The sequence below is a fragment of the Schistocerca serialis genome, chromosome 8, assembly GCF_023864345.2.
Source record: "Schistocerca serialis cubense isolate TAMUIC-IGC-003099 chromosome 8, iqSchSeri2.2, whole genome shotgun sequence".
NCBI lineage: Eukaryota > Metazoa > Arthropoda > Insecta > Orthoptera > Acrididae > Schistocerca > Schistocerca serialis.
This window is the reverse complement of record NC_064645.1, coordinates 522,075,947-522,089,891: the sequence shown is the minus strand read 5'-3', so window position 1 is coordinate 522,089,891 and position 13,945 is coordinate 522,075,947. Positions and strand designations below refer to the sequence as shown.

The 13,945-nt window shown below is 39.7% G+C and overlaps 1 protein-coding gene across 4 annotated transcripts in view; it reads left to right on the top strand.

Annotated features, from left to right (window-relative positions):
* Positions 1-13,945, top strand: part of LOC126416433 (DNA-dependent metalloprotease SPRTN-like) — a 101,497-nt gene that overhangs the window by 72,466 nt on the left and 15,086 nt on the right. For all 4 annotated transcript variants that reach the window (XM_050084153.1, XM_050084156.1, XM_050084154.1 and 1 more), the window contains one exon: positions 2,078-2,435. In XM_050084153.1, the coding sequence (XP_049940110.1) occupies positions 2,078-2,435 (358 nt within the window). The remainder of the gene's footprint in view (positions 1-2,077; positions 2,436-13,945) is intronic.

The following is a 13,945-nucleotide window of genomic DNA, read 5'->3' as shown; positions in this document are numbered from 1 at the left end:
TTTTTTAAGTTAAATTGAAGAAGTGCACAATAAAATGGACTAACCCACAGTATTTAGAAATGGAGAGAAAGGGGGTTTTGTAAATCAGGCTGGAAAATATATATCTAATTATTTTATTCTCTCTCTCTCTCTCTCTCTCTCTCTCTCTCTCTCTCTCTCTCTCTCTCTCTCTTTACAGTAACCCATACAGAATGGACCAGTTAATGTTTCTGATCCGTCATGGTCTTTATATTACAGTATAACATGAAAAATAATAATTGATAAGGAAGTTCAACATTATGTAAAGATTTGCTTGTGCATTATCAAATATACACAAATACACAATCACAAATCACCATTAACTGTAGTTAATTTTTTTCCTATTATTGTTAACATTGTATACCAGGCTCAATGTATTCTAAATGTACTTATTCTGAAGGACACACACACACACACACACACACACACACACACACACACACACACACACACGATCATTATTGACAATAATCGGTGATAGCAAACAATGTGTCATCATTAATGTTCTCAGATAATGTTTCTGGTTTAAGGTTCCTATAATGTGCATGTTGAACTGGTGGAATGTAATTTAGTAATTGCTGTAAATCCTTTAGCTTGACAGGTTTTATTAGTCTTGGACCATCATATTTGAGAGTCAATGTCACATTAGTAATGAAAGGTGAAACACAAGCAATTCTCTCTGTTATATTACATCCTCTGTGATATTTAGGGTTTAGATCAGTGTCTGTTTTGATAGATCCTATACCCAGCAACAGATGCCAGCACTTATCTCCAAATCTTTACATTTGAGGGTTAACCTGTTTTTCCGTGCATGTTTTCAAATAATTTCAGTAAAATTAAAACATGTCTGGGTTCTGGTCTTTTTAATGGTTTGTTTCAAAAGTGCGATAGTTACTGATCAGCTTACTTGAAATTTGTCATTACTTTTAATTAATATGGTTTTTAGAAAACCTGAATATGCTCTTTTAATCTGCACCTAAAAAATTATTCTCTGAATAATACATTTGCATGGACTATGGTCTAAATACTGTTTTGGACAGATGAGGGCATGTACTACATATACACAATGTAGCTAACTAAGTTTAGATGAAAATTAAGAAATAATAGTTAGCAGGAGTGCAATAAGAGTAGATGGAAATATTCCAGCTCACTCTGTTTCCCATTCTAAACATGAAATTAGGTTTACCGAAAAAGAGCTACATGACACTCCGATACTGAGATGTTATTAGTTGGTGGAAAAGTTTGTACTTTAAGAAGGTTGATGATGAAAATCTTATGTAAATCTGACTTCATTTTCAGGACATAAATGTTATCTTCAGTATATCATTCCATCTCATTAGTGATAATTTTATATGAATTAATTGTATTACTAATTTTTGTAATGTTTCTTGCATTACTAATTTTTTACTTGTTTCTTGTAGTGTAATCTGATGATTGACAAGTGAAGGTTACGAGCTCAATAAATCAACTATATTTTAGGTCAAATGCTGTAATAAGTTTTCCCATAAACGCTAATATTTGATTCCAGTTGCTTTACATAAAAAGTTGGCATCATCAATAATATCCACCTTTATGAGAGTTTTCGTCAGCTTTAAATGCTACTTTGCGAAGTCTTTGGTGATAAGTATATTACCGCAGATGATTTTCATGAGACTTCATGTCACTGCTGTTGTTGGGGATTTACTTCTCTGTTGGTGGCATGTAGTTGAAGAGTTTGTCAAAGCATGCTAACAGGTTCTAATTGTTCTGTGGTATTGTTTGCTAACTAAATTTCCATATTGTCAGTCTCTCTTTTTTTTTAGTGTTTATCCCTTTGTATGGTGTCTGCTGTTTTCAAGGTGTGGCTAATTATTTCATTTCCATATGCACATTAATTAGATACTATGATTAAAGGTCAAACATCATATTTGTAGACGAGTTGTCTTAAAATACCTTTGTTATGGGTTTTTCAGGGAGTGTATTGTTATGCTGGTGTTAATGTTCCAGATTTAGTTTATATTAATAAATTAAATTTGTTATACGTTTTGGCGGTTGTGTTTAGTTTATATCTCAATTTCAGCATGAAATGATACACGCCTACCTCTTTGTGACAAACAATGATCGGGACCGAGATGGCCATGGACCTGAATTCCACAAGCACATGTATCGCATCAACAAAGAAGCAGGCACCAAAATATCTGTGTACCATAACTTTCATGATGAAGTGAAGCTTTATCAGCAACACTGGTGGCGGTGCAATGGCCCATGCCAGAAGTGGCGTCCTTATTTTGGTATGGTAAAACGAGCAATGAATCGACCTCCTGGGCCCACTGACTTTTGGTGGGCAAATCATCAGGCCAAATGTGGTGGTACCTACATAAAAGTCCGCGAGCCAGAAGGTTTCTCTAAAAAGAAAACAGGTCATGCACCAGTAAAAGGTGAGTGACCTGCCATTAACAGCTGTTAGCTGAGAATTGACAGTGAATTCATGCTGAAGGTTGAAATATTGGTGCTGCAGCAACAGTTGGGATTACATAGTATTCATATATCATCCATTTGGATTTTTTAAGATTTTATTTTACAAATTTATAATGTTTCACTCCTTAAGTTTTTGTTCAGTCAAGTGATACAGTTTATAAATTTGCTACAAACCACATAAATAACATTTTTTAAATGTAAGCAAACTATATATTTCTCAATCTATTCTCCATGCAATGTAATGCACCTTCTTGAGCAAATTTCCTTCTTTAAAATTATTCATAAGAGAAATTTACAGTCTGTGCATTTGATATAAATTAATTTTCATTTAGCGATTTTTGGGCATCAAATGTTGGGAATAAACTTCGTGTGTAACAATTTTGAAGCCTTCGGCTATCACTGTCACCTTCAAATGAATGGGTTCATTGTTCTAATGCAAGAATTGACTTCATTTGCTTCTATTTCAGTGCACTAAGTGAACATCTCAGTTACCTTAAGCAACAAGAGCCCTCAGCATTCTTATCTTTTCCAAATAACAAAATGTGGTGACATCTGACAACTCCCAAAAATCTGTCACCATAGACATATTACAACTTATTGTCTTGTTTCATTTACACGAACCTTCTGTTTTGATCGCTGACTATTTATTCATGTGAGATCGATTGTCAAATATAATGCCCCGTGATCATATGCCCAAGTCGTAATTATTTTGGAGTGAAGGAAACAACTCACTGAAAAGTGAAAGCATTAGGTCATCAGCAGATTGACATAATAGAATGAAATGTCCCTAGTTTTCAGACGAATCCTTTCTCGAGCTTGAGTTCAGATACCTATGTGCACACACACAGCTTCATTGTGCTATCTGAATACACTGCAGTCGTAGCGGGTAGATTGAGGTGAGGGGTTGTGTCAAGTGGTTTAGTTGAGGGGAAAAAAGAGGTGGTGTGTGGAAAGGGAATTTGAGGGAAGGTTTCTGGTGGCTTGGAGAGATGCAGAAAGTGTACAAGATAGGAATGCAGGAGGGAGACACTGCAGGTGCATGGGATAGGGATGTGACACCTGGGTAGACACTGGAGCCAGTGGTCCCTCTGAAACAGCCCCCACTGTGTCTGTTTGTAGCTGGTCAAAATGGCGGGGCTTCCTCCTGTCATGAATGCGAATGACGCATAGGGGTGGCCCCGGTGACACTTAATGATGGCAGGAACCCAATTCATCCTGAACACAGAAAAGCGCATGTAGCCAGAGCTGTCACAGAGCTAGCGAGGCTGACGAATGCATCATCAGGTGCAGCAGATGGAGGAGGATCGGTAGTTGGCATCATTGTAGCAGCTCTGCTGGCTCTTGTCTCTCACTGGAGTGAAATGTTGTGAACTCACAAAACGGTTTAAAGCAGCTCCAGGGGACCTCCAGATATACACTTTCGCATCTGAGCTTTAAATGTCCTAACCATGCTTTCAGCCTCGCCATTAGATTGAGGATGGAATGACGGAGCTGTGAGATGGTGAACGCCAGTTGCCTGACAAAAAGATGAAAATTCTCGAGAAACAAACAAGGGACTGTTCTTGGTGACAACGGTATATGGAAGTCCCTCAACAGCAAAAATCTTAGACAGGGCCAAAATAGTGGTCGCCATTGATGTGGACAGACAACATGCCATGAAGGGCAACTTGAAATAGGCATCAATTACCACGAGACAGTACTGATTGTGGAAGGACCCAGAAACATTGACATGTAGGTGATTCCATGGGTGCTTCAGCATCATCCAGGACAGAAAAAATGCCCGCAGGGTCACCTATTACTCAACACAGTGAGTGCAAGTGTCAGTAAGCCACATAATGTTCCCATTTATGCCAACAGGTCAAAGCTTTGGTGTGAGACGTCCCCCAATGACCGACATACAGAAGCCACAGTGCATTATGACATAAGGAAGTAGGAACCACAACCCAGAGACAGTGTCCTCCATAGGTGATAAAAGGACCCAGTCACACAGAAAGGCAATGCTGGAGGGAGAAATGTCTATGCAAGGGAGCCAAGGTGCAGCCTGGGGGTTTTTCTGGCCGCTTGAGGTGCACAAAAGAAAGGACCTGACTAAGTACAGGATCTGTGACAATGGCCAGTGCTGTCGTGGTGCTAGCAATGGGAAAACCATTGACCATGTTCGATATTCAGGATATAAGTAGAAACAAAGAAACTCATCCTGATCGAAAATGGATAAGGCATTAGCATCGGCCAGCATGGGCATGTTGTGCCATCGGCTGCTAATGGATCTGATGATAATGGAAGAGAGGCCACTGCTAAAAACAGTGCACTACCTTGTTGAGCATGGAAACTGAAGTGTTAAAAAGAGCAACAGACAGCTTGTGATCTGTGATTAAATGGAACTTTCAAACACACAAGACGTGAAATTTTATGAGGGGAACACAATCACTAAAGCCTCCTTTTCAATCTGAGAATACCATTGCATGGGCTGTTCAGACCCGTCCACATATTTGTGTGCCTAAACCATGCCAAGACCATGCTGAGAGGCATCTGTAGCCAACACAAGATGCTGCAAAGTAAGCAGACACAGGACAGATTGATGCTTAGATTAAGCAAAGTGAACACTCGGCCACAAGTGGGGTGACCAGAAAAAAGGCACATTTTTATGCAAACAGTGGATGTGCCCAGTTAGTTTATTGTTGTACGCAATGTTACATAAAAACATCCACAGTTGCATCAGCATGGTGACGTAATGGCTGGACCACTGAGTGAGAAACATCAAAACTTAGGTACCCAATAGACAGCTGAAAAAATTCAGATTTGGCAAGATTGCACTTAAGAGTCATACACTGCAAAACAGAAAACAGTGATTGGAGATTGCGAAAGAGGTGTATGGTGGAAGAACGCAAAACAACAATACTGCCAAGGGGGAGGTGACTATGAGAAAAAGACTGAATTACCAACAAAAGGATAATGTTATACGAGTCGGGGCATGAAATCTCAGAAGTTTGAATGTGGTAGGGAAGCTAGAAAATCTGTAAAGGGAAATAGAAAGGCTCAATCTAGATATAGTAGGTGTCAGTGAAGTGAAATGGAAAGAAGACAAGGATTTCTGATCAGACGAGTTTAGGGTTATATCAACAGCAGCAGAAAATGCTATAACAGGAGTAAGATTTGTTATCAATAGGAAGGTAGGGCAGAGTGTGTGTTACTGTGAACAGTTCAGTGATAGGGTTGTTCTTATCAGAATTGACAGCAAAACAGCACTGACAACGATAATTGCAAGCTGAAGATGAAGAGGTAGAGAAAGTATATGAGGTTATAGTAAGCATAATACAGTAAATAAAGGGAGATGAAAAACTAAGTCATGTGGAACTGGAATGCAGTTGTAGGGAAAGGAGTAGAAGAAACAGGTTACAGAAGAATATGGGCTTGAGACAGAGAATGAGAGAGGAGAAAGACTAATTGCATTCTGTAATAAATTTCAGCTAGTAATAGAGAACACTCTGTTCAAGAATCACAAGAGGAGGTGGTACACTTGGAAAAGCTGGATGAAACAGGATGATTTCAATTAGATTACATCATGGTCAGACAGAGATTCCAAAATCAGATACTGGATTGTAAGGCATACACAGGAGCAGAATAGATGCAGATCACAATGTGGTATTGAAGAAGAGTAGGCTGAAGTTTGAGGGATTAGTCAGGAAGAATCAGTACACAAAGAAGTGGGAATCAGAAGTGCTAGGGAATGACGAGACATGCTTCACATTATCTAAGGCTATAGAGACAGCAATAAGGAGTCGCTCAGTAGGCAGTATAGTTGAAGAGGAATGGACATCTCTAAAAAGGACAATCACAGAAGTTGGAAAGAATAACGTAGGTACAAAGAAGATAACTGCAAAGGAACTGTAGGTAACAGAAGAAATACTTCAGTTGATTGATGAAAGAAGTAAGTACAGAAATGTTCAGTGAAATTCCGGAAAACAGAAATGGAAGTTGTTGAATGAAATTAAATGGAAGTGCAGGTGCATAAAAAATGTGGAGAAATCGAAAAAGAAATGATTGTCTGAAGGACTGACTCAGCATATAAGAAAGTCAAAACAACTTTCTGTAAAATTAAAAGCTAGGTTGGTAACATTAAGAGCCCAATGGGAATTCCACTGTAAAATGCAGAGGTGAGAACGAATAGGTGGAAAGAGTACATTGAAGGCCTCTATGAGATGGAAGATGTGTCTGATAACGTGTTAGAAGAAGAAACAGGAAGTGATATAGAAGATACAGGGGTTCCAGTATTAGCATCAGAATTTAGGAGAGCTTTGGAAGACTTAAGATCAAATAAGGCAGAGGGGGTAGACAACACTCCACCAGAATTTTTAAAATCATTAGGGGAAGTAGCAACAAAACGACTGTTCACGTTGGTATGTAGATCATATGAGTCTGGCAACATACTGTCTGGAAAGTATCATCCACAGAATTCTGAAGGCAGCAGGAGCTGATAAGTGCATGAATTGTTGCACAATCAGTTTAACAGCTCATGCATCCAAGTTGCTGACAAGAATAATATGCAGAAGAATGGAAAAGAAAATAGAGGAAGTGATCAATGATGCCAGTCTGGCCTTAGGAAAAGTAGAGGCATCAGAGAGGCAATTCTGACATTGCGGTTGATAATGGAAGCAAGACTAAAGAAAAATCAAGACACTTTCATAGGATTTGTTGACATGGAAAAAGTGTTTGACAATGTAAAATGGTGCAAAATATTCAAAATTCTGAGAAAAGTAGGAGTAAGCTAGGGGAGAGATGGGTAATACACAATATGCACAAGAGCCAAATGGAAATAATAAGAGTGGACGGCCAAGAACGAAGTGCTCGGATTAAAAATGGTGTAAGACAGGGACGTAATGTTTTGTCCCTACTGTTCAGTCTATATGTCAAAGAAGCAATGATAGAAATTGAAGAAAGATTCAAGAGTGGGATTAAAATTCAGGGTGAAAGGATATCAATGATTTGACTTGCTGATTACATTGCTATCCTGAGTGAAAGTGAAGAAGAACTGCATGATCTGCTGGATGGAATGAATAGTCTAATAATCACAGAATGTACACTGAGAGAAAATCGAAAAAAGACGAAACTAATAAGAACTAGCAGAAACGAGTACAGTGAGAAACTAGATATCAGGATCAATGGTCACTAAGTAGATGAAGTAAAAGAATTCTGCTGTCTAAGGAGCAAAATAACCAATGACAGATGGGGCAAAGAGGACATCAAAAGCTAACTAGCATTGGCAGAAAGGGCATTGCTGGCCAAGAGGAGTCTACTAGTATCAAACATTGGCTTAATTTGAGGAAGAAATTTCTGAGAATGTACATTTATAGCACAGCATTGTATGGTAGTAAAACATGAACTGTGGGGAAACCAGAACAGAAGAGAATTGAAGCATTTGAGATGTCGTGCCTCAGATGAATGTTGACAACTAGGTGGTCTGTTAAGGTAAGGAATGAGTAGGCCCTGCACAGAACCAGAGATAAAGGAATATGTGGAAAGCACTGACAAGGAGAAGGGACAGGATGATGCGACATCAGTTACGACATCAGGTATGACCTCGTCAGTACTAGAGGGAGCTGTAGAGGGCAAAAACTGTAAAGGAGGACAGAGAATGGAATACGTCCAGCAAATAATTAAGGATGTAGGTTGCAAGTGCTACTCTGAGATGGAGAGTTTGGCACCAGAGAAGAATTTGTGGTCGACCGCATCAAACCAGTAAGAAGACTGGTGAAGAAGCCCAAGTCTACATATGTTTGTGCGTGCATTTACTTAAGTCACAGCTGCTCCTGTGTGCACTTGCATTTTTAGTCTTTATTAAACACACACATGTCAATAATTAATGTTTCTGAGACGAGAAACGTGGGCTCTGAGACGAGAGGATGGAAAAAGGTTAGAAGCATTTGAGATGTGGATGTGGAGGAGAATGGAGAGAATAAGCTGGATGGAAAGAGTGAGTAATGAAAGAGTATTGGAAGGGGTTGGTGAGAGATGATGTCTGGTGAAGGTTGTAAGAGAAAGGATAAAGAACTGGTTGGGACATTCATTGAGAAGGGAGTGCTTGCTAATAGATGCTTTGGAAGGATTGCTTTGTGGGAGAAGACTGAGAGGAAGAAGGAGATACAAGGTGATAGACGACATAAAGGGAAGAGGAAATTATGCAGACCTGAAGAGGATGGCAGAAGACTGGACAGCCTGGAGAACTACCATGTGAAAACCTGCCTTTAGGCAGAACACTGATGATGATGATGTCAATAAACAATTTGTTCTGGGAGGTAGTCACTATAAAGATATATTTTATGTCCATCAATACTACTGTGTTGACCACGTTTGAAGAGGAGCTACGCACCGATGCAGTGTGGCATCTTTCGGCACTTGTTGCAATTAGCCCAACGCCTAGGGCATGCACCACGCTCATGTTTGACAAAGCAGTATGGGCAACACAGAAGGGGAGCACATGCCGTCGTTCTGACATTGTCTACTGCTGCTGGCTGTAAGCAATACTTCCTCAAGTAATACTGAGTCGGAGGTCATACTGCTGCAATGGCTTCCCTGTCCTCTTGAAAACTTGCAGTGTGGCTAACAGGGTTTGACTGAACAACTTCCAATACCTCCTTTCATGCAGTTATCTCGTGGACTTCTGTATCTGGGGCCAAACGAATAATATCATCATCCACTATGCAATGAGTTTAGGATTACTGACTGGTACTAGTGACAAATTTACGACAATGGATCAACCTTTGTAATTCTGCAGTCCAAACACTGTGAGTAAGGATGGTTTGAGCATTACTGACAATCGTAAAATTCTACACATGTTGCTGTGACATGTATTCTATCACAGAAATAAGTTGACAGAAGCTTGCACATTTCATCATGTGATAAGCTGGCCAGTTCTTGCAAAGGTGCAAGTTGGCACAACAACTGATATATGCACAGTGAAAGCCAGGAACGAAAGGAAGCCCTATACAAGTTCACATCACCCATGTGAAAAACCTGGAAATATTGGAATAATCATATGTCATAGGAGTCCCGGTCTTCATTTGATTCATTATATGCCAGAAAGGGCAATGGTTGCTCCAATGGAACAGTAACCTGCTGTGAACATACAGGTGCCACTTGATTGAGAGTGGTGGTAAGAGCCCACTGTTGTTTTATGAACGCTTGCTGCTGGGTGATGATACATTGGAGTATTTCTTTATTGAGATGTTTGTGGGGTGACTTAGCGCAGAAACTAACACATGGAGAAAACATAACCCTTACTCGTTGCCGAGTTTGTTACAGTAAGAACAAACATGATTTAGGGAACATAGTACTTTATAGAGCCAATGTAAGATACAATGAAATACAGGTTCACCTAGCACTGAACACATTGAATGGACAACAGTAACATGGTTTACAGAATATGCTGAGCACTCATTTGCGATCGCTTAAATCATATCGTTTCTTTGGTAGGTCACCAGAGCGCACCAGAGGGCCGACCCATGTGGCCACTATAAGCAGGCCTGTGAACTGCATGAACGTGCAATCTCTGATATTGCACATGTCACGAATCAAGATACATCACTGCTGTCCCTCATTATTTTAGCCTTTCTTCGGTTTACTCTCAATCCTTATTCTCTACTCATGAGATTGTTTGTTCTGTTCTACAGATTGTGTAATTCTTATTCACCTTTACTGAGGATAGCATTGTCATCAGTGAATATTATCATTGATATTCTTTCACTCTGAATTTTAATCCCACTCTTTAATCTTTCTTTTATTTCTGTTATTGCTTCTTCGATGTATAGACTGAACAACAGGTGTGAAAAACTACATCCCTGTCTCTCGCTCATTTTGTTGAGAGTGATTCGTTCTTGGCCTTCCTTTCTTAATGTTTATATTGGAGTAGAATAAACAGTTGCATTGCACACATTAATATTTATTGAAAGAAAACAGCATACACTATTACAGCAGAGGAACTAATTGTTCTTCTTTTAACACAATAAAAACTTGACTCCTTTTTTTTTCCGGAAAAGGAAATTTCAAAGAGAATCTGATTACAAAAACACAACAAATAAAGGAGCCGTCATCCACTTGCTTAACTTTTAACTCTTAATACTCACCCTCCTCGAAATGATATCTAAATGTAAGCTCTAAACATTGTCTTACAGTGACATTAATTAGTATTCTTTGTTAATAAGAATGCTTGATTTTTATCTGTCAAAATACTCTGAATGTCAATTGTTTCATCCATTATTTTCTCTCTGATGAAATAGTTTTTACAGCTGTAAGTTTTGTTCTTAATTGATCTATATGATTGTTCAAGAAGTTAATTTTTGCATTCATTGAAATTATCCATTCAGCTGCTTCATCAGAATTAACTGCTTCACACTAGGATAATGGCTCATCATTGTTCTTTCCTCACACATCATTTGTTTGAGCTTTTTCAGTATAAACTTTCTGTTCAGAATGCAGTGACATTTGATGACATTTGTTTAAATATACTGGATCATTTCCATGAAGTTTTGTTGTGTTCCGCAAGATCTTGGTTGTGTTAGATTAATAAAAGTGTTCTTTCAAATTTTTCACCTGATCTGAGCAACCATAAAATTCCTCTTCAGTGCCTGAATCTTATCTTTTACTGCAGATTTCATCTTCAGTACTTGGAAATGGTAATGCACCTCCATTTTACAGTTCAGTAAACTCTGTTTCCTATTTTCAGTTGAGCATTTGCCATTCAATAATTCTTTGAATATACAATCCATAGATTCCACAACCTGTTTCGTGTCTGGCATCCAGATTCCATATTCACAGCCACATGGAGACTATCCAATAACAATACATTTTCTGTCCTTATGGATGATTTAGAATTAAATCTTTGTTTGGGTCTTTGAACAAAAACTTTACATCCTTTCACATGTAAATGTTGTACACTATTCTTCCTAACAGTCCACAGTTAATAAGGTTTTTTTTGTTGTTGTGGCTGTTTGGAACAGCAACCCTACTATATCCATTAATGTTCTGTTGAGATGTTTAGCTACAACATTTTGTTGTAGTGTATATGTCATCACCACTTCATGGCAGAACTGCACTCATTTCCACAAGCAGAATCTAGGCCTTTGTAAGAGTGGATTCTCTTCTAGTAATTACCAGTTTTTTTGTGTTTGAATCTTCCATTTCCTGGATTTAGCCATTTCAGAAATGCTTCACCCTTGGCCCCCAAAAGCCAATGATCATGCCCTTTTGGACATTAGATCAATCACTCCATTTCTGCATTACGACAACGACTGCACTGTTTCCGCATATCTCCCGACACGTATTCTATCGCTTCCCTGATGACCGGAGACTGGGGTGCAAGACTCTCACGTCTCTCATGGGTGATTTATGTATTGTGTGCAGCCTATTTTCTTCGCAGGACAGAAGGCTGTGTCGATCCTCACAAAGCTTCCTCTCCGAAGATTTCATGCTGGTTAGGGAAATGATACTGAACTACGTCTCTACTTTTGAAATTATTTCTTACTCTCAGAATACTTTCATATTAACTTTGCTATATTTTCTTCTTCACAATAAAACAACTACACTAGTTTCACGTGCACTTTCCAGTCTCGCAAATCAACTGCATCTGGGAAATCTTAGTACATATCATTACAGTATCTTTCGGTTTTAATAACCTTTGTCAAAACAGTTATTGCTCCTAGCAAGTCAAACAACAGAGTATAAGAGTCTCTAGATAAAGCATATTTCGTTTGTTCCCAACAGTCACCACTATTTCACAGCCAAAGAGTAGCCCTTGATTACTCCTTGTACTGGACATACAGCTTCCAAGGCATGTGTGGCCATCGTTTGTCAGTGCTGATAGACCGCCACAGCTTTAGTCTTCTCATAATACACACCTGTCCTGCACATACATAAACTGTGGCACAGTAGACACATTTCCACTCTCACACACTCATCCTTAAAATATCATGTGTTCGAGATGGTGAAATACGAGTGTCTCTAGAATTTATCCCGAAATTCTCGAGACACTACAGTATTATATACTCTCCACTGCAAGTGCTGTCACAGGTTGTCTGTTAATGGTTATTCACATTGACATTGATCCTAGGCAGTTATCACATTAATGTGACTTGACGGTGTAGATCTGCAATAAAATTCAACAATGTAGAAAAAGATAGATCACTACTTACTGTAAAGATGGCATGTTAAGTTGCAGACAGGCACAATTAAGACACTTGCTCATAATCTTTTGACCACAGCTTCCTGCCCATGGTCTTACTGCTATTGAATACTACCTTTCCTAATTTTCTACAGACTCCAATCATACTGCCTCATTCCTCATACACTTTACTGCTTCTCCGTTGAAAGGAAGAAATACAAAAAAATCCACAGCACAGCCATGGGCACCCACATGGCGCCCTCCTGTACCAACCTGTTTATGGGCCATGTAGAGGAGACTTTAGTCTCCCTAAATGCCAAGCCCCTAGTCTGGTTCAGGTTCATTAATGATGTCTTCATGATCTGGACTCAGGGCCAAGGCACCCTCTCTTCATTCCTTCACTACATCGATGCCTTCTATCCCATCCATTTCACCTCTTCCTCTCTGATGGTTCCATACTCACATCTGTCCACATTAAACCAACCAATCACCAACAGTATCTACATGACAGCTGTCATCCCTTTCAAACTAAAAAATGCCTCCCATAGAGCCTGGTCACCTGGGGATGGCATATCTGCAGTAACAAGAACTCTTCCACAGTATGCTGAGGGTCTCACGAAGGCTTTCACAGATGGTACTGTCTGCCAAACCTAATCTGCAAACAGATCTCCCATGCCATTTCCCCCTCACACTCCCAATCCTCACACCACTCCCAAGAACCAGCCACAAAGGCATGCCCCATTCATCACTCAGTACCACCCCTGACTGGAACAAATGAATGTCATACTTCACCAGGGCTTTGGTTACCTATCATCATGCCCTGATATGAGGGAGATCCTGCCCGAGATCCTAAAGTGGCGTTTCATTGCCCACCCAACCTCCACAACATCCAAGTCCAACCCTATGTGACTCCCTATTCCAACACATTGCCACAAGGATCAAATTCCTGTGGAAGAGCCAGGTGCAAGATCGGCCCAATCCATCCACCCAGTACTTCCTATTGCAGTCCTGTCACAGGTTTATCGTACCTGATCAGGGGCCAGGCCACATGTGAAAGCAGCCATGTCATATACCAGCTCTGCTGCGGTCATTGCATAGCTTTTTATATTGGCATGACAACCAACCAGCTGTTCCCAGCATGAATGGCCACCATCAAACTGTGGCCAGCAGCAGAGTAGACCACCATGTGGCACAACATGCAGTGGAACCTAACATGCTTGATTTCAATGGCAGGTTCACTATTGGAACCATATGGATCCTCCCCTCCACCACCAGCTTTTCTAAATTACACAGATGGGTGTTGTCCCACATTCACTG